The sequence below is a fragment of the Ambystoma mexicanum genome, chromosome 2q, assembly GCF_040938575.1.
Source record: "Ambystoma mexicanum isolate Mex_15411 chromosome 2q, UKY_AmexF1_1, whole genome shotgun sequence".
Lineage (NCBI taxonomy): Eukaryota > Metazoa > Chordata > Amphibia > Caudata > Ambystomatidae > Ambystoma > Ambystoma mexicanum.
The window spans coordinates 1,426,502,985-1,426,528,124 of record NC_090924.1 but is presented as its reverse complement, the minus strand read 5'-3'; the positions used below and the strand labels follow the sequence as shown (position 1 = coordinate 1,426,528,124).

The window sequence follows — 25,140 nt, the reverse complement described above, 5'->3', positions numbered from 1 at the left end:
AAATTAGGCCTGGGGTCGTTTCAGGGCCCAAACCGGAGCTCCTTGAAATCCCACAGCCGTTGCACAAAATGGCCGCCAGCCGCGTGGGCAACGCACTACCCGCGGCATGAAACGAAGTCTGTCCTTCAACCTCGTTCCGGTGAAAAATTGTTCCGATGATCACCGCCAGGCCCGGGCATCGTTTCCCCCACTCGTCGCCACTGTTGAGGGTGACTGGCGCCCCCTGCGCGCTTCGCCGTAAGCCCCGGCCCCAAGAACGCAGACCAACACGTCCGTCTTGGTTCGGGCTTCCCGGTCGCTCTAACGCTGCCGGGAAACGCCCCGTTTATTTATACTGCACGCGACGGCGTGCAACGTCATGCCGCCGCGTGCGCGCTCGTCATCGGGCAGCGCCACACTCTTCTCCTTCGGATCAGGTCAGTCATTTCCTGTTCATTGCATGGTTTGCTACAGTGGTTACTTTGTCACATGTATTTATTTCCCGCTCTCAGTTTCAGGTCATTTCGGTTTGCCCCACTCTCTTGATCTGCTTTTCTATTGGCTCGGCAGTCAATCACCTGACTCGGTCAGAAGCAGGATCGGCACCGCAGGCTGCCTGTGTGGTGACCAGCTATGTAATGTTTGTAATGGCAAACACATACATAGTTTGCTGTTTTTTATTTAATCTTATGTGCAGGGTGTGGGAGAGTCAGCTGCATTCCCCTATTTTTACTCCATATCGATCGGCTTCTCTTCTGTAATTAATTTATCCTCTGTATTTTGTAAACTCAAATTAAATATTTAAAAGTTTGATATGACAGGTTATTTATAACATGAATAATGCCCAGAGGTTTCTAAGCGCGGACCCACGGATCGAACGAGTGGTGCTCTGTGTCATCTTGTTTCCCAGACGAGCACATTGCCCCTGAGCTATCCTCCCAAGGCGTTTGGCTTCAATTCATGAGCAAGTGAGGTGTTTTATCATTCATATTTTTTTCACAGTTTAAAATAATTACCGAGATGTAAAGTGGAAATCTACAAATAGGAAATTATAGCAAAGAAATTAAATGTAGGCCTCCAGCCTGACGTCGAGGCCTTCGCACACCCAACCACGCAGCTCATTTCTGATCTAGCACTTTTACAAAACACAACATATGCCAAATCTACATGCGTCTCGAGAGAACTCAGGCACGTATGGTCTCCAGATTTACTGTGTACCAATGAGGTGATGCAGAGTAAGTGGAAATCAGATGACTGTTGGAAGTAGCCGCCTGCTGTCTGGCTGCACTGCCCAGTGAAGGGTGTTACTGAGTACTCCCGGCTCCCATTGGATCCGCCTCATGAGCAGGTAATGTCTGATGTCACTGCTTGTCAAATATTAGATATGCCACCTGAGCAGAAAGCCTCCAAAGGCTAAGCAGGCATCTACTGCCAGGGTTTTTGTAGGCCCGCAGCTCGCAATGAATGAATGTGTGCCAGATATATGGCACTCACTGTAATACAAGTTATTTCCGAAATTCCCTTTTAAAAATAAAATGCATGCTGACCTATATTGAGGCATATGATACAAAATGAAGTCTGCAATAAAACTTTGTTTCGCAGAGACGCATGGCTATGCTGTAGTTGATTTGCAAACCATATTCGGGGCCTTTCTTACATCAATCTGTTACTTCTATAGCGCACTGTCACCAACGGCGTCATGGCGCTGTGAGGAGATAATAAGGAGAAACTGAGAGACCGACTCACCTAAAAAGGAAGGTCTTAAGCCCTTGCCTAAAGGATACAAAGGGCCACATCACGAGTTTCGCGGTAACCCTTAAATCCGCCAGATTTAAGGGTCCGCCAAATCAGGGCTATCGTGGATTTCTCCCCAGCTCTGAGCTGGGGGGAAATCTGCTGAAAATTTGCGCTCATACCGCCGGCGGGAAATCTGCCGGCGGTATGAGCGTGAAAATTTCCCCTTGAGCCCAATGGGGAATGGGGCATTCCCGAATGGGCTCAGTGGGGAATGGGGACTTCCATTACCGCCAAACCTGTGATCCCGCGCTAATAGCGCTGGGGGGTTTGGCGGTAGGGCAGATAGCGCCAGCGCTGTTAGCGCCGGCGTTACCGCCCAACACGTGATGAGGCCCAAAGTCTGTAGTAGTTCTTAGCTGCAAGGGCAGCGAGTTCCAAAGCCTAGGCCCAGCCACAGAAAAGGCTTTTCCATCCAGATAAACTCCAATGGAGATTTCTCGCTTTGCTTGTTTGCTGCGCCGCTGGCCAAAGGCAAAAAATAAATGAGCCTGACCACATGTTTCGACCTGAGCCTCACCTCTCCCTGTGACAGCCCTAGGATGGGTGTAGAGTGTGAATCTGTTGCATGTGTCTCGGGAGGATAGCTTAGCAGCAACGTGCTCGCCTTGGAAGCAAGACGACACGAAGCAACACAGGGTCGATCCCCCGGTCCGTGATTAGAAACCTCTGGGTATTCAAGTGCGTTATAAATATGCAACTAAGACAGCAACAAAAAAATTCTGTAACATCGCCTCGATGCCCCCGGGCTGTGTAATTGCTTTAAAAATGCAAATAAATAAAAAATGAATCCTGCTCAGAGGGCTTTGGTTTTGACACCCAGTTACAGTGTTCCATCTTTTCTAAATCAGTTTGACATGTGCCCCCAAAACAAGAGGCTCAGGCTAGAGAGACAGGTGCAGCTTTTGGCCTCATGGAATAAACCGTCTGGAATGCTAACACTGCCTCCCCTAACATGGAAACCCTCAACATTATCACTGTTTAGAACCCAGGCGCGTTCTAGGATTTCTTCTGCATTTCACATTTCTGCGTTTTGCAGTCTGGTTAATTGTGACTTTTCATATGGTGTATGCGCCCATTCAGGGCAAACTGTGCACAGCGCTATCTTCTGTGCATTGTTATACATTTCGGAAATATTATTTGTATACAGTGCACAGACGTGGACGGAGATGCCTCAGTAGGTTAAGTGTTTGCTGTAATCATCTACTGCCAGGTTCAGGTTTTAGTCCCAGCAATGCTGATTTGGGTACTATTAAAATGGAACACAGTAAAGTCTGTTATTTACCATGTTGCAAAATGGAAGAATTATGTTAGAGAGTGATGTATGGAGAAAAGAAACAAAAATACCCCATATTTGTTATACCTAATCCATCACAGGGAAGATTCTTTGGAAATGTGCTGGTTACCATGGCATGTGTGTTTTATATAGGGTAAGCCTAGCTCAAGAGCAACAGAATGCTGTACAAGAGTCCAAGGAAGAGAGGCATTTTACAGGGGTCTGGAGTGGTAGTAGATTGGGGGCAGAGTTGTCTAAGCCACATCTAAGCATTCCTAGCAGGGATTTCATGTATGACGTCCCTTGATATCTGTGTGCAGCCTGCTGTGGCCGGTTCGAATCCCGGCAGAGTCAACTTAGTATTTCATCTTTCCGACATCGATAAAATTGTCTTCTGTTATTTCAGCGCTCTGAGACCTGTGGGGTGTGTAGCGCCATATAAGAAATACATTATTATTGTTTCCAGACCTGTAGGAGCGTTGGAACATGGAAAGGCCTAATCTTGCCAAGCAGTGGGATCAAGTACCACACAGTGTGGGATTTCTTGATGAGGTGCTGCTGAAAAGAGATGTTGCTGTCCTCTACAAACCCGAGGGAATTAACATATCAGGCAAGTTGGAGGGGAAGGGGGACTGAATCCGTCCAGGTGATATGATATGATAGGTTAGCGCAGACCCGGGGATCGAACCTGTGTTGCTCCGTGACATCTTGCTTCCAAGGCGAGCACGTTGCCCCTGAGCTATCCTCCCGGTGCATCTCATTCACCTCTCCCGTTTGGAGGGTTGGCCGATGAGCACACATTCCATTTTGGTCAGGTTGAGTTTGAGGCGTATGCCTGTCAGCCATGTTTGAAAGGAGGGCAAGGCATTTCTGGAGGCAGGTGATGCTGTGGGAGAGGTTTAGGGGACAGACGAGTGTCGTCCACGTGCCTGTGTAGTGAGAGGTCTTCGTCCCCTTTGGACAGCCTGGTATCTGTCTGAGCAGGAAGGAGAACCGGTGAACAACTGTTCCCACGAAGCCCTTTCTCTGTGCAAGGAGCAGATCAGACTCTGCCGGTCCCGCGTCTTCAAGGGGGCAGATGCGCCCTGGAGGCAGGCATTCTCTTTGCCAATGTGTCAATGATCGAGTATGCGTGATCAATGACCTGCACGGTGGCTCTTTTGAGGCTGCTTATAAGAGGAAACCCGGATTGGGAGCCATGGAGCAAAGCTAGAGCAATGGCGGCTGCTTTCTTTTTGAAGTTCATTTGCCACTAACTGCTCAAAGGTCTTACCGGTGGCTTGTGATTGGCCGTTAGTTGGCGATGGCTTCTGGGTCCATTGTGGGTTTTTTAAGGAGAGGGCGGATCAGCCATTTTGTGAGCAGCTTAGGGAAATATCCTGTTTGGGGGAGACCTTAACAGCTGGAAAGAGTGTTCTGTGAGCATGCGCTGAGATCTGAGGTCCGAGGGAGGATGTCACTGGTATAGGTATAGGAGGTTGGCTTTTCTGATGCAAGCACCTGAGTGCTGGGCGGGCTTGGGGGAAGTCAGTTCAGGGACGGTGGTCCAATGGCGGGACAGAAAATGGAACACAGTGATGTCTAATTGTGTTGATTTTGATAACGAAGAAATATTCATGGCATTTAATTTCTCTAAGGTACCTGGTGTGGGGGGTCTGTGCAGCATTTGCTTTGCTCCTATTAGAGGCTGCCACAATTATTATTATTATAATTGTTCATTTATAACGCACTTAATACCAGAGATCGGTGTCTAAGCGCGGGCTGCGTTGTCTTGCTTCCAAAACAAACGTGTTGCCCCTGAGCTATCCCCCATCACCTCAGTGTTGAGGACACGCGGAAGCTTTATTAAACAAAGACAACCTGGTCTTCTCTTGCCAAACTATAATGTAGGAATGACTGCATATTGGTGTAAAACTAAAGGTGGGATGGGAGGGAGTAGTGCCTTTCGACTAAGATTGAGATTATGAACCCAGTATATCAGAGCACAAATCACAGCTTCGCCACTTGACCAAATAGTGTGATCCTGCACAAATCTCTTTTCCTCAAATTAGATCACTTCGAAGTTACTCAGTTTCATTTGCACTAGTAAAATACACTAACAAGATTAATCATTTTCCACATGGATGCAGCATTGCAATCCCAAGAGCACCCAAAATATGGCCACCTCAAATGTCAAACCATCAGCAGCCCCCATCTCCACAGCCCGGGCCATGTTTCATGGTCTTGCCTATGGGGCGATGTCTTTCTTTAATCTGCACTGGTGGCGGGTGAGTGGCGAGAGGCTGTGTCTGGGTCAGTAAGGATAAAGCTAGTGTGTAACGGCGGCAGAGCCCGGGCATGTGATTATGCCCCATTACCTATGGCGACTATACCTGGCGTAGCAGGCTCTACCTGGCATAGGACGGTGGGACTTGGGCGACAATGCAGGAGATGGTTCTACTTGGTTATATGGCAGCCTCTGGACACGCAAGGCTCAGGGATAAGAAGGAAGCACCCCAAGTCAGCGATGGCTCTCTTGGGGGTTCAAGGCTGAATCCGTGACACATTGACATATTGAGGCAGCATTCTACTTAATATAAAGTTGCACAAGAACAGACTTGTGTCTGCTTTAGTACTATTTGTCATTTTACAAATCTTACACTAATTGCATTATACATTTGTGATTTCACTTGCAGACATTGCATCAGTGCCCAAGCTCCTGTGATGTCATGTCCTGTGAGGTCATTGGGTTCAAGGGTCATGTGATGGTGCTTCCGCTATTCCTGGCAGTTTGGGGAATTGACGTCCCCGGCACCAGGGTTCTGTCTGCAGGTCAGTTTCCTCCATTAGATTAAATCTATGGATGTCACCTGCTCCCGTGCTTTGCATGTATGCAAATAGAGCATGCGCACAAGGTTGACAAGACATCTTGCTGGGAAGCGTTTCCCTTCTGTTACGTGGTACATTTCTGATTCTGCACTTTCTTTTGGTTCGAGATACATCACATCTGAAGCAGGAACACTGGCCTAATGATTTGACATAAGGACTGGCCTAAACATCTAACAGCCATGAAAGCAGATGTCGCAGAGAACCACCAGAGCACAACCAGCCCAGCTAGCTGTGGAATGCCGCAGGCCTCGCAGAGACGGGCATGAACAGCCCTCCCTTCGAGAATGTACACAGTTCGGATGCTGCTGGCTCAAGTCCCAAGGTTGATAAGAGCCTGACTTGCAAAGACAATCTGAAGTTACGAAATGTACTGGATTGCCTTTTCTTCGGCGAAATGAACTATTGTTATGAATACGTACGGCTAATAGGAGGAGATTAATATGTAGCTTTGCATTGTACATAAGTATGAGCCAGGCCTGGGAGGGGGCAGAGTCGATGCAGCCCTCCAGAGCCTGGTGTGTGTGTTAACATTACAGCACTTTTACAACCCCACTTCTGGCTTTGTGGGTTATTTGTGTCCGAGTGCCAAGTGCGTGGAATGCCTGAGACGGTGCGAGGGAGCTGGATTTGCACTAGTATCGGGGAGAGCAGGACGAACGATTGTAACACCTTCTCACACTGCAGAATGTTGCTGGATGTTCATTCTACAATGTGCAAGCGCCCACAGGTACTGGACATCCACATTAGGAGCTATTTGCCACATGAAGGCCTCTCCGATACAGAGGAAGCCGCCGCCAAACCAAACACAGATAACGCCCAGTAATACCGGATATTCCCGGCTCAGACCCAAGCAGGGGGTTTCATGGGACATCTGGTGAAAGGGTTACAGTACCTTCAAAGGTTTACACATGTTACCACATTATACATAGCACCAAGATACCTGCATGCCTCGAACAATGACTACGTGCAGGTGACTAGCACACAGGCTCTTCTGGGTTGTGTGCAAGTCTGACAGAAATACAGCCATGTGCGGGGGTGGGGGGGGGGGTTAGCAGTGCAGCAATCTCAACGTGCGCTATGTCAGTTATGAAGAAATAACCACGTGTTGCCTTTTAGGTGCACATGATATCACTGTCTGGTGCATGTCGTCATTACTTCTCTAGAAAAATCATTGGTGGAACCAACAATATTTTGTTCTCCTACTAGTCAGAGGTCACAACAAATTATTTTATTTAAACAAACTCCAATCCTAGAATACGCGGAGAAAGTGCTACACTGGGGGAGAATTTTTTTTAAATTTCCCTAGTGATGCTCTTTCCAGCAGATATAATTATCAGATTCCCTGAGCCAGATTACAGAAACTTTGCACCTGTGCAAGTGTCATTTTGCACAGTTTTAGCACTAGAGAAATCCGCAACCGTTCAAATGCTTTTGTGGACCGGGGCAAAGTGTGCCCTGGTGCTAATACTGATTGGTATATAGCACCGGTGCAAAGTGTTTGTAATCTGGCCGCTGCTGTCCAATCATGAGGCCTGATACTCTAGAGGCGAGGGGAGCCAATCAGTGATCTGAGCCCTGGCTACTTCCTGCATACTTTGTATTTTTCTTTTTTAATGTTGAGAGAGGAGTGAACAGCACAGGATCACACATTGGGGCCAGATCACAGAAACTTGGCACCGGTGCAAGTGTAATTTTTCACAGTATTCGCACTAGGGCGAAGTTTGCCCCAGTGCAGAAATCATAAACTTCAATGTATTTCTGCACTGGGGCAAGGTTTGCACTGGTTCCGAAATCAAAAATCATAAACTTCAATGTATTTCTGATACCGTTCCATATCAGCAGAAGGGCAAACTTTGCCCTGGGGCAGAAATGCGTTGAATGAATAGGTTTTTGCCACAGGGTAATCTTGTCCTGAGAGCTACTATCGAGCAAAAAATGACCCCAAGCAGTAGCCCTTGTTTCACAGAAGCAGCAGGAGTACAACACGCCACGTGATGCTGATAAGACTCACTAGAATAGATTATGAGAGACGTGCTTTGGCATATTATTCAGAAACAGGAGTGCACAGAAAGTAAGAACGTTCGGCAAGAAATGGTTTTCCGCATCGCCACCCTGAGCAGGTTTTAGCATGTTCATATTGACATGGCCTGCATGTTACTAGTGTGCACCAGAAGGGAAAGGATACATATGTTCGACAATTGGCATGGATGTGTCTTTCTTTGATCTTTGGGCAGTTGATCAAATTAATATCATTTATGTGTGTAATGTTAACATGCATTATTTAACATGTTATGATACTACTGAAAAACACTCCTATGTCAAGGACAAAATGTTCTAGTAAACGTGACTCTTTCAGCGGTTTGCACTGCAATGGGTGCATCTGGTCTCAAAATCCACCCATGTGGCAGGTAGTTTACTAATCTTCCAAGGCACACAGCTGAGTTCTAAAGTAAACCCCTTTCTTTGTACACTGAGTTTATTTCCATGTGCTGTACCTGGCAGACAGACAGAAACAGTTTGTTTTTTGGTAGCACTTCCGGTCTTTCTTCACATCACGCACAACACAAACTGCGCTTGTCCAACAATGACTACAAACAGGTGCCTGTGTCACACACTTTCTTTTGTCATGTGTCTTGAAAGTACAGGGCTAAAACTGGAGCAGGTTTTTATTTTGTTCTCACATCATCAGTGTGTGTTGTGATGCAATGGAAGTGGGCCTATGGTTGAATGGTGTCAACGTATACAACACCCTAGAATAATGTTAAGTTTGGCATGGTCTGTGGGACCATGCGCAATCAAACACCCCAAAATAATAAATACATTTCATTGCCCCGAGGTCACGTGTGTGCGGTGAAGGCCCACCCTGGCAAGAACCCCTGGTGACACCACTGTGTAGGGTCCAGTTAGGGGTATCTGACGATAACTCCAAGGCCTCATCAATGGGGGTCTCCATCCTAAGCATGCAGAATGCTGAGAGCTCGGAAAGCCTCTTTTAACTGGTCACTCACCAGCTCAATCACGTGTGTGGTTATGGCACAGTCAGGGATGCGCAGGGCGATGTTCTGCGCAGCACCCATGTACTCCGCGGCCTCTCCCATTGCAAAGCTGTCAAGCCATACACCTGGAAGTAAAGAGACAGCAGGCAGTTACTTCAGTGAGAGGGTGGATGGGTAGATTCTACTTACAACTCAACACAGATGTCTGCAGTGAGCGCGGCACCGGCTGAGCGTTCTTGTTGGTATAAACTGCACACACTCTAAAGAGAGTTCTGCTGTCCAGACACAAACACACACGCGTGGTGTGGAGGCCAGGCTCCAAAAGATTGATGCAATGTGATCAATGTAGAGAACACATGCGTGCATAGCAAGTAGACACTGGAACCACGTGATGCCTGCAGCTTGGCTCTACACATCCCTCCTCTCTTGCTCACTGTGCATAACACCCGATCGCGCTGGAACCCCTGGCGCCCGCCCCTCACCTTTGCAGATCAGTAGCTTGCCAGAGAATGCGAGGGTGGTCTGCATGACTTCCCAAAGTTGGCCTTCCACCAGACACCTCAGGGGCTCCAACTGACTCAGATTTGAGACCCACATCTCCAAAGAACTCCTCTGAGGCAGCCACGCTGTTCTGGAAACACAAGAAGACAGGCACAGGCATGAGGTTCAGCTCGAGGAAGCCCTGTGTTCTTATCTCAAGGGTTGCGGGAGAAGGTCTGGTCTGACAAAATAGTGTCCTAGTGTCATTTTCACAGGGTATTGGTAGGCCCAGGTAAAAAAAGAAACCTAATTTCTTAAGGTAATCATAATTGGTTACAATTTGGTTAAATATAAGTGCAAATAATTGTTTTTGCTCCATTACTACAAATTCGACTTTATTATTGTTACAATATGTCAAGAAAGTCACTGATAGTGAACACAAGAGCTCAGAAGAGTGTTTTGTCCAAGATCACAAGGCATATCATTGCAATCCCACCACTACTTCGTAATGATGATTAAAGGATAAGTCAAAAGAGCACTGCAGCACACACTTCCACTGAGAGCTGCAAATAAGAAGAAATGCCCTCTCTAAGGACAGGCCCTCTCTTCTGTGGAAAATACACTTATGTACACTATAAAAACAACGATTACAAAAGGTCAAGCAAAGTGACCTGAGCTTCTTCCTGACTCTTATACAAAATGCCCTCAATGTGGTGGGTTCACTGGATAGTCGATCTTTTTTAAGGTGGTGGGTCTGGTTAAGGGTGGGCACCGCACAAGTAACCCCTGAGTCCACTCTAAAAAGTTGGCATCTATGCGTGTGTGCTCCACCCCCACCCCTGCTGGTGGGATCCCACAGTTAATCATTCCACTTCCAGCACTGCAAGCACCACAACAGGGCCCCAGAGGCCCATCACTGTCACTGCAGCCGGACTAGGAGTTCTCCATGTGGAAGGAGCGGTGCACTGATATCTCACCACAGGTGGTGTCTCGTACTCCACCAATCTCCGCCCTCATGATAGCAGTGCAGCACTCAGAAAATATCCCAACCTTGAACAGCACACCTTAACATCGGGCAGGGGGACTCAGAGGGGCTGGCAGAGTAGTCAGAAAAGCCGGACTGATAGGTTTATTGAAACCCCCGCTCAGAAGATGGATTTCAGGACCATGGACAGCAACCAGTCAGCAAAGGAAAGAGAACCCGCACCGGGTGACGCTGGGGGCCGACGACAACTAATATCAGAGCCTTTTTCTGATTCTGTATTGGGTCAGTACTATTGCTGTCAATGAACAAAACGTACTGGGGGTATTTCCCCCATCACCCTTTCACGCATGGGCAGGTGGGTGTGGGGGTGGGCAGGTCGGATTGTCAGTGGTGTGGGCGGGACAGGAGCGAGCTAAGTGATGAATTATGGACGTGCCCTGAATATAGGATGCTGGCTGCTTTGCATAAAAAGAAAGTGGATTTTGGGAACAAATAAATGACCACCAATTAATGAAACATGTCTGTGCTAGTATTTTAAATGCGTGTTCCTTCTAGGCATTCAATGCACACTTGGGACGGTGCTCATTTCCTCTGTGAGAATAGTCACCCTAACAGAAACATGTGTGCAAATCCTCAGACACATATCCGGCTAAAGTGTCAGTGAAGGTGGATGCGGGGAGCCTGGAATGGAGGAGGGGGAGGGGGTGATGCTGAATCGGTTGAGGATAGGGCATGTGGGGCTGAATGACTGGCTGTATCGAGTAGGGAAGCGTGAGTCGAGGGACTGTGCGGTGTGTGGGGTGCCTGAGGATAGGGCATGTGGGGCTGAATGACTGGCTGTATCGAGTAGGGAAGCGTGAGTCGAGGGACTGTGCGGTGTGTGGGGTGCCTGAGGATAGGGCATGTGGGGCTGAATGACTGGCTGTATCGAGTAGGGAAGCGTGAGTCGAGGGACTGTGCGGTGTGTGGGGTGCCTGAGGATAGGGCATGTGGAGCTGAATGACTGTCTGTATCGAGTAGGGAAGCGTGAGTCGAGGGACTGTGCGGTGTGTGGGGTGCCTGAGGATAGGGCATGTGGGGCTGAATGACTGTCTGTATCGAGTAGGGAAGCGTGAGTCGAGGGACTGTGCGGTGTGTGGGGTGCCTGAAGATAGGGCATGTGGGGCTGAATGACTGTCTGTATCGAGTGGGGAAGCGTGAGTCGAGGGACTGTGCGGTGTGTGGGGTGCCTGAGGATAGGGCATGTGGGGCTGAATGACTGTCTGTATCGAGTAGGGAAGCGTGAGTCGAGGGACTGTGCGGTGTGTGGGGTGCCTGAGGATAGGGCATGTGGGGCTGAATGACTGTCTGTATCGAGTAGGGAAGCGTGAGTCGAGGGACTGCGCGGTGTGTGGGGTGCCTGAGGATAGGGCATGTGGGGCTGAATGACTGGCTGTATCGAGTAGGGAAGCATGAGTCGAGGGACTGCGCGGTGTGTGGGGTGCCTGAGGATAGGGCATGTGGGGCTGAATGACTGGCTATATCGAGAAGGGAAGCGTGAGTCGAGGGACTGCGCGGTGTGTGGGGTGCCTGAGACTGTGGGACATTTTTTGCTTAGGTGTGAGAGACATGTTGAAGAGAGAGAATCGATGAGGGTTCGGTTGTCTGCGCTGGGTGTGGCTGAGCTGAGTGGGAAGGCTTTGCTGGGAGGTGATGGGGTGAGAGGCAGGAGGAGGAACAGTGTGATGTTGGATTTTGTGAGGCAGACGGGGCGGTGGGAGGAGTTGTGAGATTATGTGAGCTAAGTACTGATTGGTGGGTCTGGTGCACATCATTCTTTAGGATGGGGAAGCGCCTGCGTGGGTCCGCCCACACCTCCGATAATTAAGAAGACAGTGAGATTGCTTAAATTTGGTCTGTTGAGCAAAGGATGACTTTCAGACACAGTCTGTGAAAACGTACTCCGATGCACGCATTCACAGGGCGTTCAGAAGACCATGCCAGTCGGGGTCAGAGAGCTTCTTCAACTTGGGGGTGTTTGTATTGTGTTTATGTGGAACGGCGCTCGGCAAGAAAGCTTTTGCTCAGCACACTCCATCTTGTTCCAGCCCAATTCCTCCCCTGGTCAGAGCTGTCAAATAGTTTGGGATAGTGACGCCCATGTTTCTTCTAATATGGGGTATAAATGTAGATTACATTTCTTATGTGATGAAAAAGTGTTTCCTTAACGTAAATACTTCTGTTCTGAATTTGTCACCCGTCCCCCGCAGAAACCCCCTCCCCACCACAGAGCTGGGGCATTGCACGCTGGACCACAAGTGCCATGAAAGATCTGCTGTCCTGTCCAACCTCTACAAATGCCATCCCCAGTTCCTCGCATGAGAGGCAGTGGAGACTCAGCTTCTCCTGTTGAGTGCTGGCTCCGAGTACCAGAGGCTAGTGAAAGGTCTGCCTTCAGGGGGCGCCACCCGGCTCTGCTGCAGGGTAGGTGTCTGCTCCAGGTGCAGCACCAGTTGGACAACACTCGCCCCGGACAATGGGGCCAGATGTGATGTACCTATGGCCAATGTGCCCCCTCCAGTGCCCGTCTTCAGTTTACATCTTTGACAGGTACCATGTGTTAATATCCCCGCAAAAATATCGCCACACAAGAATAGCGCCATATTTTTGTGGCCATATCACCCCATTAAACCTGCAGGGCACACCCCTCCAACCCCCACATTATTTTAAAGGGAGCCTGGGACACCCCCGCAACCTCTGCTCCCATTTACCCCAAAACTTATCCCCACTAATAATATGGCCTATGGGCGCTTCCAATGACCATATATATGGCGATATTATTGGTGGGGATAATATTACCGGATGCCCTTTGGCAGCCGTCCAGTCTGTCCTCATTGCAGCACCAGCCTTGCTGCCATCAGAGGACAGGGCATAGCTAATAATAATGTCAGTACTAATGACAGGTATTAATATGGCGCCAAATGCCTGGCTCCTCCCACTCCTAAACTAGGATAGTTTGCATGTGACTCCCAACTCCTCCTGTCCTCTCGTGGCAACAAGGTTGGTGCTGCAATAAGGCAACATTACACCATAACAATAGTAATAATAATAATAAATATTATTGATATTATTCGCTGAGATTACTATTATTATTCATAATGAAATATACAGGTAACACCTATATAAAATAATAATATACTATTCTTATCATGATAATTTGTTATGTTATGTTATATGCTCTTATAAAGCGCACGCTCGCTGAGGGCATCGCCGAGGGCATCATGGCGCTAAAGGATTTGCTATACATTGCAATCTCATCAAACCAGCATGAAAGCTAGGTGGCGCTAGAGCTCTGACTTTGGGTGCCACATGGGAGCCCGCTTAGTGGAGAAGGTGGGTCTAGTCCCCTTTCTTTGACCATTTCCTGGGGATTCCGGCAATATTCTATTTGGGTGTATGGATCGCCCCCATGAGTGTGAGCTCAGAGCTGTACTACAGTAACACCTACGTGCACACTCTCTCCACCGCCACCGGCTGATTGCAAGCCGCCACCAGCGCATACCCGTCGTCCGAGGGGATACGGCAGACCCCTCCGTTCCTCAGGATTCCTGCAACAGAAGAGCAGGTCAATGTGAGGCTGAGACTCTGTAGTAAAGGAACACACATGTGTTATCACAACTGATCTTGAGCACTCCCAAGAAAGCAAATGTCCAATGGTTGTCACTCTTCCCTAGAGATGCAGTTAACGTCAAGCAGATACACCTGCCTGCCCTTATCACTGCTTACAGAGCAATTATTACAAGGCAAAGCAATCTAATAATCAGGACACATTGTCCGTGGATGTACTTTTATACTTAAAGCTTGTCAAACTCCATGCCTCGCAGACTGGAATCCGGAGGGGTTTTCAGGATACCCCTCATTAATATTCATGAGAAGAAATGTTCATACATTTAGAATCATTGTTTGCAAATTGCTCTGATGGGTGTCCTGAAAATCCAACATGTTTCCGGCCCTCGAGGCCTGGAGTTGGACAACTATGCGGTAGAGCCTAGTACGCTCAGTCAGCTCGTCTTCATCATAACTCTCTCACTCCACATCTTCGGCCTCGTCGTAGAAGAGCAGCACTTACCTTCCTAAAGAAATCATTTCCAATTCACACTGGAGAATCCATTTAAATAAACGATAACAAATATTTGTTGTTTTCTCATATAAGCCCTTTGAAAATGATAAAACCAACTGAGCCCTGAGGAAGCTAATCTGAGCGAAACAGGTGCTGGTTGAACCCCATGAATTTGCAAGTGAGATGGCAATCCTCTGTAGGAAACTCCTGCATTTCAGGGCTCTTTCTAGGTTTGCGCACCTCCCTTTCTCTGGCTGCCCTTTTCTGCTTTCTTCACTGCTTTTTCACTGCGTGTTTCTCTGCTGTCACGCAACTTTGAACCCTGACCTTTCTGTGGATGTTCTACTTCGGTTTCTCCGCTTGGCTCAAGCCTCTGGTACCACTCTGCTACCTTGGCTGGAGCCTCCTCCATAGCCACTCCCGATCTCCTCTGGGGATAGAGCCCTCCCTCTCTTTCCTCTTCCTTTCCTACCCTTTGCCTCCTCACCGGCACGCCAGATCAGTTTTCTTTTCTTATGATTTTTTCTTTCTATCCTCTCCTCTTCTTTGTCACTCCGCCACACTATCCTTCTTCGCTCCTCTACTCTTTTTTTCCACCCTTTACCTCCTCACCACTCTGCCACACTGCCTTTCTTCCCTCTGCTCTTCTCTCTCTTGGTCCTTTGCTTCTTCACCTGCCCTTCCGTCCTGTTTACACATCTCTCTATCTCTCTTCCATGTCCACTCCTGTCTTTCCCTCTTTCACCGCTCTATGTCGCATCTTATCTCGTCCATCTTCTCTCTTTTCCGTCCTTCCCACCTTTCTCTCTTCACTGTGCCCTTTCTGTTTCTTGCTCGCACTGCATAGGGCAACAGACCCATTGACGAACCAAAAACGCAAAGAGCTAGCGTGCAGCATGGTTTGGGTCAAAGTGGACCACTTTATAGGCTAATGTGGAGTATTACTTCACTATAAGGCTAGTAGTTTTGACCAGTGTTGCAGAATAAATACTCCTTAAAATGCACAATTTGCAGCACAATTTGCAGCACATTTTAACAAAAAACGACCCCTTGGATACTATTCAAACAGTGTCACAAAAGGAATCGATTACCATTTGCAACTGTAGGCCAATTTTTAATTGGTGTCCGAGACAATTTTATGGCCCAGTCCGACCCTGCTCCCCTCCACGTGTTTTCCATCTGTTTCATCTCTCCCTCCTTTCTTTGTATTTTTCTCTCTTCCACCTCCTCCCTTGGTCTCTAGCTTCGCCTCCCCCTCCTTGCTGCCTCTTAACATCCATGTGTTTTCTTTCTACTGTCGCCCCTTTTTTATATGTCTTTCCTCCCTTGAAAGCCAGTGTGTTGGCTGTAACTGGACCCATCTGGGCTGCCTACCACATTGACCCTGGAATTAGCCACGCGCTGCTCGTTCCACACTAATGTGGCTGGGAGGGTTAGGCACTTTTCATGCATTGCTCATCCACGGAGCAAGCCATACATTCCTGGGCAGCCATCTTGGAATCAGGCAGGCAAGATTTTGATTCCCCACCCTGCTTTTCTTCCCTAGCCACCGCGTCCTGTACTATGCCACTTTGTCTGACAGATTCGATGGGCTGTCACTCACCAGCCTCCTCCTGTTGGCTGTCCAGAGATTCAGCGTCCCCTGAAACCATTCTGTAAACTATGGGCAAGCCTGTGACCCTCTCCAGCAGACCCGGCTCTCTCACAATCTCCACTTCCCATGAGCTGCCCATGGCGACCTCCGGGGGGTGCACCACAGGAGGCGTCAAGATAATTAGCAACTGGGTACCAATCAGATGGACTCATTGCCTCAGTAGCCTCACTAACCTGCAAGCTGGAATGTTCAGCCCCCCAGATGCCACTCCTCTAGGAGCTCACCTTCTGACGCTGGGCACACAGAGAGGTGCGGCGCAATGGCGCATGCCGTTGTTTCAGGCAGTTGCACTTGTTGCCCGGATGGGCCTTTCAAATAACGGACACAAGACCGGAGCTCTCAAACACATCTACTTTATTCAGATACAACTTGAAACTAACTTGTTCCATCCCCACTCTTCCTTCTTTCCACCTATGTCATTAGACCCTCCCTCTAACTCGGCTGCCTCTGCCTTAAAGGGGCAGAGGCAGGTAACACCACCCCGGACAAATGATCACATATCCAGGTTAACACTCTTCAACCCAGCTGGTGGGCTTCCGTATCTCAAGCTAGGGCCTGTCACCTCTGTCGCGGGATGCATTCAGCTCCGATGACTCTGCCGCCACCAACCTTCGATGGACGGTCTCGTTTGGAGGAGTCCATAAGTCATCCCTTGGCTCCCTCGGCTCTGGGTCAGGCTCCGGAGGGAGCGGTTCACAATTATCTCTCCCAACGAGGTGTTTGAATAGGGAGCTGTTCCTTGTGATCTCCCTATCCTCGTTTTGGGCAGTCACCATAGTGCCCTTGATGGCTACGATCTTCATTGGTTTCGGGACATACCATGAGTCTGTCTTTTTGGTCATTGGCTGCTGGACAAGAACTTTGTCCCCGACCTGGAAGTCTTTGGGCGCTGCTCCCCGCCTCACATTTGACTCTCGCTTGGCCCTCTCTTTCTGTTCAGTGTCTCTTCGGATGACCTCTGCATCTTCTTCTTCGACGGCATTGGAATTCCTCACAATGCGAGTGTGCACGTCATACTGTACCATCAATTCTGCTGGGCCCTTGTTGGTGGCCTCATGCGGCGTGTTACGATAGTCACGCAAAAGCCTGCATAAAGCTTGTTGAAGACTTGTGCCCTCTTTACCGGCTCTTTGCATCTTCTTCTTGATAGAGGCCATGAAACGCTCTGCTATTCCGTTGGCTGTGGCCACCTGGGGGTTATCTTCAGATGCTTGAACCCCAAATGCTTAGCAAAGGCCGCAAATTCTTGGCTGTTGAATGGCAGCCCATTGTCCGATTTGATTATCCTGGGGATGCCCCACTCACTGAGGACTTAGTCGAATGTCGCCACTATGTGGGAGTACGCCATGGTGGCCACCCTCTTGACGATGGGTAAACAAGAGTATTCATCTATCAGCAGCAGGAGGTATGCCCCTGACTCCATTGGTCTGTAGAAATCAATGGCGACTCTCTCCCAGGGTTGATCCAGGATGTGCATCTGTTGCAACAGTATTGGGGCCTCTGCTTGCACTGTGCATTAGCAGGCCAGGCAGTTCTTCACCCAGCTGTCGACCAGTGAGTCTAGAAAGGGAAACCAAACATGACACAGCACAGCTCATAAAAGATGCTGCCCGTGACCTTTGCCCATTTATCACTAAGCTAATCAACGCTTCCTTCTCCACCGGCTCCATCCCAACTAATTTAAAACAATCCTTGGTACTACCCCTACTAAAAAAAAACACTCTTGACCCAGCAATACCTACTAACTATAGGCCTATAACAACGGTACCATTCCTTCTGAAAATTCTGGACAAGGTCGCCTATGTACAAATACAGAAGCACCTGGAGGATCACCACTTGCTAGGAGCCAGACAATCAGGCTTCCGACCCCAACATGGGACCGAGACAGCTCTCATCGACCTTAAAACACAGATTGATCTGCTCAAAGACAATGGTCAAGCAGCTTTACTCCTCCTCCTTGACCTATCCGCAGCATTCGACTTGGTCGATCACTCGGTCTTCTGCACCCACCTCCGCACGGCTGCCCATTTCTCCCCCGAGGCCATTACATGGATCAGATCCTTCCTTGATGGCAGAACCATGAGGGTCTTTTCGCCGACAGACGCGGCAGACCCCATACCCATCACCTGCGGTGTGCCTCAGGGTTCCTGTGTCTCCCCGACACTGTAAAACATATTTACCAAGCCCCTTTTCGACGATCTGGATCATCTCGGTATCACCTACACTAATTATGCAGATGATACCCAGATCCTCCTTCCGCTTTCTGGAGATTATGCAAAGGATTTGGCCTTGGTGAATAGGGTTTACATCATCATCCAGGCATGGATGGCCACTCACGGTCTATGCCTGAATGATGATAAAACGGAACTCATCACACTGTGCACCAAAGCTAGCCTAAAGAAACTGAGCCCGGCATACTCATCATTTATAATTCATGGTAATACCATCAGGGTTGGACACAAAGTCAAAACACTGGGCTTTTACTTGGACTCTAATTTCAATTTTAGCAGACAAGTGAACTCACTAGCCTCCTCCACGTCCTATACTTGTAAATTGATCCGGACAGCCAAACCTTTTCTATCCGAGGCTAGTTGTCTGAACCTGGCCAGAGCCCTTATACTCTCCCGCTTGGACTACTGTAACGCCCTCTATCTTGGGTCCTCCAAGGCCGTCACTGGCAAGCTACAAACTCTCCAGAACAACGCACTCAGAGCGGCCTTGGGCATCTCAAGAAGAGACCACCTTACAATATATAGCAAGCAACAAAATTGGATTCCCATCATAGACAACATTTCCTTAAAAACTGCCTCACTAACCCATAAATCCCTTAACAATGCGGCCCTACCTATCTGATCAACAGATTTCATAGACTAACATCCATGAGACCGACTAGGATAGCATACAGAGACTGCCTCTCCGTCCCTTCTTACAAACGATCAACTATAGGTGGCAATAGCTTCCCAGTGAAAGCGGCCAAGCTATGGAACTCCCTACCACCCACTCTTAGAATGGACCTACCCTACCAAAACTTCCGCTCAAAGCTGATGTCTTGGCTGAAGACAGCTATCATCTAGGACCTCTTGTCTCCCACCTTCACTTGGTCACTCTGGATACACAACTGTTAATTGTACATATGTTTATATTTACCGCTTATTGCTATTATTACTGTGTTCATACTTGTATATATTTTACTGTCTGTAACTAAGTCTTGCAAATTCTTGTATCTGCTGCGCCTTGTTACCCTTGGGCTTTTCGGCGCATTATAAATAATAAACAAACAAACAGACACCGTAGGTTGCCTCTTGGTGTTCTCAGTTCCTCAGTGTCTTTCATGGGCCGTCTTAATCACATCAGCTCTGAGCATTGCAGGAATGATTAGCCGGCACCCTCTCAGTAGGACGGCATGATCTTTGACGGCCAGCTCGGTATGGATTCTTGCCAGTCTTTTGAGCTCCTCTATGCATAACCATGGGTGGTTTAGCATCGCTCGTTGGTAGTCCTTCCACTTATTGTTGTTCGTTAGACTAATGGCCAGTGCCATCGTTGGGTCTGCAGCCGACACGGCTGCAACCGCCTCGAGGGACAATGCAGGGGGCAGTGAGCTGGCAGCGACATAATCAATGTGCTCGGCATCGCCCACCTGGGTGGTTGAAGAAACCGCAGGGTGTCAAGATAGGTAGTCGGCCGGATTTCGGTCACCCCCAGGCCGGTGGACAATGTCGTAGTTGTACTCTAGCAGTCTGATGGCCCATCTCTCTATCCTGGGGGGCATTTTTGTGCACGGATTGCCGAACTGGGACAACAATGCTTGGTGGTCTGTAATCAGTGTAAACTTCTTCCCAATAATGAAATTATGAAAATATTCACAGGCCCAGACGTCAGCCAGATTCTCCTTTTTCAGACTGCGAGTATGCATATTCAGGAGCAGACAAGGCTCTGCTTGCATAGACAACAATGTGCCTGGGATGTGTGTCTGCACCGCTCGTCGTCGCCAGGATGGCTCCAAGGCCGACAGGGCTGACATTCACCGTAATTTCAGTGTGCCAGCTGGGGTCGAAATATGCCAGACGGTGGGCTTCTGCCAGGACCCTCTTGATGGATTCGAAAGCCGTCTGACAGGCGGGGGACCAGATGAATGCTGTCTCCTTCTGTAGAAGCTTCCAGATGGGCTCGGTAATGGACGCATAGTCCAGGATATATCGGGCACAATGTCCGGCAATCCCCAGGAAGGATCGCACATCCGCCACTTGCAGTGGCTCCTTCAAGTTAGTAATGGTACTGACTTTCTCCGGGTCAGGGGTCATGCCGTCAGCTGAGAAAATGTGGCCGAAGAATTTCAGTTTGGACTTGCTGAACCGACATTTTTCAATGTTGAGCGTCAGGCCAGCGTTTTGTACTGCTGTGCATGTAGCTAGCAGTGCAGCATTGTGTGCCTCTTGAGATGTGCCGAACATGAGAATGTCATTGCTGTAGTTCAGCGCACCCTTGATGGGCATGATTATCTGTCTGATAGCCTCCTGGAAGATTTCGGCTGCCGACGAGATGCCAAAGATCAGGCGCCGGTAGTGAAATAGGCCCTCATGGGTAGCGAACGTCGTGATGCCCCTTGACTCAGGGTGGAGTTCCATTTGGTGATACCCCTGAATGAGATCAAACTTCGAAACCATCACTGACTTGTTAACTTGCACTATCATGTCCTCTATGCATGGCCCTGGCTGTTGTTCCTTTTGGATTGCAGTGTTTGCCATCCTCATATCCACGCAAAGGCGTAGTTGTCCCCCTTTCTTAGGCACAATGACCGGAATGCTAGGTCAGATCATGACGGTGGATGCTTAATGTACAGGGCCGCAATGCTGGTTCAGAGCATGATGGTGGATGCTTACTGCGCAGAATAAGAATGCTAGGTCAGATCATGACGGTGAATGCTTACTGCACAGGACCAATAGGCTAGGTCAGATCATGACGGCGGATGCTTACTGTACAGGGCCAAAATGCTAGGTCAGATCATCACTGTGCATGCTTACTGTACAGGACCAGAAGGCTAGTTCAGAGCATGACAGTGGATGCTTACTGCGAAAGATCAGAAGGCTAGGTCAGATCATGACGACAGAGGCTTCGTGTACAGGACCACAATGCTAGGTCAGATCATGACAGTGGATGCTTTCTGTACAGGACCAGAAGTCTAGGTCAGTTTGTGACAGTGGATGCTTACTGTACAGGACCAGAAGGCTAGGTCAGAGCATGACGGGGGATGCTTACTGCACACGACCAGAAGGCTAGGTCAGATCATGATGGCAGAGGCTTAGTGTACAGGACCACAATGCCAGGTCAGATCATGACAGTGGATGCTTTCTGTACAGGACCAGAAGTCTAAGTCAGTTTGTGACAGTGGTTACCTACTGTACAGGACCAGAAGACTAGGTCAGAGCATGATGGTGGATGGTTACTTCGCAGGACCAGAAGGCTAGGTCTGATCATGACGGCAAATGCTTACTGTACAAGACCAGAATGCTAGGTCAGATCATGACGGTGGATGCTTTCTGTACAGGACCAGAAGGCTAGGTCACATCATGATGGTGGATGCTTACTGCACAGGACCAGAATGCTAGATCAGATAATGACGGCAGATGCTTACTCTACAGGAGCAGAATACTAGGTCAGATCATGATGGAATATGCTTTCTGTACAGGATCAGAATGCTCGGTCAGATCATGATGGTGGATGTTTTCTGTACAGTACCATAAGGCTAGGTCGGATCATGACGGCAGATGCTTGCTGTACAAGACTAGAAGGCTAGGTCAGATCATGACAGAGGATGCTTTCTGTAAAGGACCAGAATGCTAGGTCAGATCATGACGGTGGATGCTTACTTTACAGGACTAGAAGGCTTGGTCAGATCATGACAGTGGGTGCTTACTGCGCAGGACCAGAAGGCTAGGTCAGATCATGACGACAGAGGCTTTCTGTACAGAACCAGAAGGCTAGGTCAGATCATGATGGCAGAGGCTTAGTTTACAGGACCAAAATGCCAGGTCAGATCATTACGATGGATGCTTTCTGTACAGGAGCAGAAGTCTAGGTCAGTTTGTGACAGTGCATACTTACTGTACAGGACCAGAAGACTAGGTCAGAGCATGATGGTGGATGTTTTCTGTACAGGACCACAAGGCTAGGTTGGATCATGACGGAGGATGCTTACTGTACAGGACCAGAAGGCTAGGTCAGATCATGATGGTGGATGCTTACTGTACAGGGCCAGAATTCTAGGTCAGATCATGACGGCAGATGCTTACTGTACAGGACCAGAAGGCTAGGTCAGATCATGACGGTGGGTGCTTTCTGTACATGACCCCAAGGCTAGGTCGGATCATGACGGCAGATGCTTACTGTACAAGACTAGAAGGCTAGGTCAGATCATGACGGTGGATGCTTACTTTACAGGACTAGAAGGCTAGGTCAGATCATGACAGTGGATGCTTACTGTGCAGGACCAGAAGGCTAGGTCAGATCATGATGGCAGAGGCTTAGTTTACAGGACCAAAATGCCAGGTCAGATCATTACGGTGGATGCTTTCTGTACAGGAGCAGAAGTCTAGGTCAGTTTGTGACAGTGCATGCTTACTGTACAGGACCAGAAGACTAGGTCAGAGCATGATGGTGGAGGTTTTCTGTACAGGACCACAATGCTAGGTTGGATCATGATGGCAGATGCTTACTGTACAGGACCAGAATGCTAAGTCAGATCATGACGGAGGATGCTTGCTGTACAGGACCAGAATGCTAGGTCAGAGCATGACGGCAGATGTTTACTGCACAGGACCAGAATGCTAGGTCAGATCATGATGGTGGATGCTTACTGTACAGGGCCAGAATGCTAAGTCAGATCATGACGGAGGATGCTTACTGTACAGGACCAGAATGCTAGGTCAGAGCATGACGGCAGATGTTTACTGCACAGGACCAGAAGACTAGGTCACATCATGACGGCAGATGCTTACTGTACAGGACCAGAATGCTAGGTCAGATCATGACGGTGGGTGCTTTCTGTACATGACCACAAGGCTAGGTCAGATCATGATGGCAGATGCTTACTCTACAGGACCAGAAGGCTAGGTCAGATCATGACGGCGTATGCTTACTGCACAGGACCAGAAGGCTTGGTCAGATCATGACGGCGTATGCTTACTGCACAGAACCAGAAGGCTAGGTCAGATCATGATGGCAGATGCTTACTCTACAGGACCAGAAGGGTAGGTCGAAGCATGATGGTGGATGCTTACTGTACAGGACCAGAATGCTAGGTCAGATCATGACGGAGGATGCTTACTGTACAGGACCAGAATGCTGTGTCAGATCATGACAGTGGATACCTACTGCGCAGGACAAGAAGGCTAGGTCAGATCATGATGGTGGATGCTTACTGTACAGGGCCAGAATTCTAAGTCAGATCATGACGGAGGATGCTTACTGTACAGGACCAGAATGCTAGGTCAGAGCATGACGGCAGATGTTTACTGCACAGGACCAGAAGACTAGGTCACATCATGACGGCAGATGCTTACTGTACAGGACCAGAATGCTAGGTCAGATCATGACGGTGGGTGCTTTCTGTACATGACCACAAGGCTAGGTCAGATCATGACGGTGGATGCTTTCTGTACAGGACCAGAAGGCTAGGTCAGATCATGACGGCGTATGCTTACTGCACAGAACCAGAAGGCTTGGTCAGATCATGACGGCAGATGCTTACTCTACAGGACCAGAAGGGTAGGTCGAAGCATGATGGTGGATGCTTACTGTACAGGACCAGAATGCTAGGTCAGATCATGATGGCAGATGCTTACTCTACAGGACCAGAAGGCTAGGTCAGATCATGACGGCGTATGCTTACTGCACAGGACCAGAAGGCTTGGTCAGATCATGACGGCAGATGCTTACTCTACAGGACCAGAAGGGTAGGTCGAAGCATGATGGTGGATGCTTACTGTACAGGACCAGAATGCTAGGTCAGATCATGATGGAGGATGCTTACTGTACAGGACCAGAATGCTGTGTCAGATCATGACAGTGGATACCTACTGCGCAGGACAAGAAGGCTAGGTCAGAGCATGATGGTGGATGCTTACTGTACAGTACCAGAATGCTAGGTCAGATCATTCTGGTCCTGCATTCCTGGTCCTAGCATTCTGGTCCTGTCCAGTAGGCATCTGACGTTAGATGCCTACTGTACAGGACCAGAATGCTAGGTCAGATCATGACGGTGGATAATTTCTGTACAGGACCAGAAGGCTAGGTCTGATCATGACGGTGGATGCTTTCTGTACAGGACCAGAATGCTAGGTCAGATCATGACGGTGGATGCTTTCTGTACAGGACCAGAATGCTAGGTCAGATCATGACGGCAGATGTTTACTGTACAGAATTCGTTTGGTGACATAACTCGATGGGTTGAGCATGCTCTGTACCCTTGATTGAATGCATTGTCGGATCATGACGGCAGAGGCTTACTGCACAGGATTGGTTTGGTGACATAACCAGGTGAGTTGAGCAGGTTCTGTAACCTTGATTGAATGCAAGGTCGGAACATGACGGCGTATATGCTTACTCTACAGGACCAGAAGGCTAGGTCAAAGCATGACAGTGGATGCTTACTGTACAGGAACAGAAGGCTTGGTAAGATCATGACGGTGGATGCTTTCTGTACAGGACCGGAAGGCTAAGTCAAAGCAGGACGTGGATGCTTACTGCACAGGACCAGAAGGCTAGGTCAGATCATGACGGTGGATGCTTACTGCACAGGATTGGTTTGGTGACATAACCAGATGGGTTGAGCATGCTCTGTACCCTTGATTGAATGCAAGGTCGGATCCAACTCCCACAGGGTCAGTCGCTTCCCCAAGCAACGAGTGGGTGGTAGATCTCTTTCTTCGGCTGGGGCCTCTGTCTGGAACAGCCTCCCTGCCTTTCTGAAACTCGAGGAGAACCATCTCGGATTCCGGAAGCACCTCA

At 48.8% G+C, this 25,140-nt stretch overlaps 1 protein-coding gene across 1 annotated transcript in view; it reads right to left on the bottom strand.

Annotated features, from left to right (window-relative positions):
• Positions 1-8,871: 8,871 nt before the first annotated feature.
• LOC138568863 (uncharacterized) overlaps positions 8,872-25,140 on the bottom strand; it is a 111,766-nt gene continuing 95,497 nt past the window's right edge. Inside the window, exons 4-6 of the mRNA XM_069646644.1 lie at positions 13,866-13,965; positions 9,396-9,544; positions 8,872-9,038 (exon numbers count right to left, since the gene is read on the bottom strand). Of these exons, the coding sequence (XP_069502745.1) occupies positions 8,872-9,038; positions 9,396-9,544; positions 13,866-13,965 (416 nt within the window). The remainder of the gene's footprint in view (positions 9,039-9,395; positions 9,545-13,865; positions 13,966-25,140) is intronic.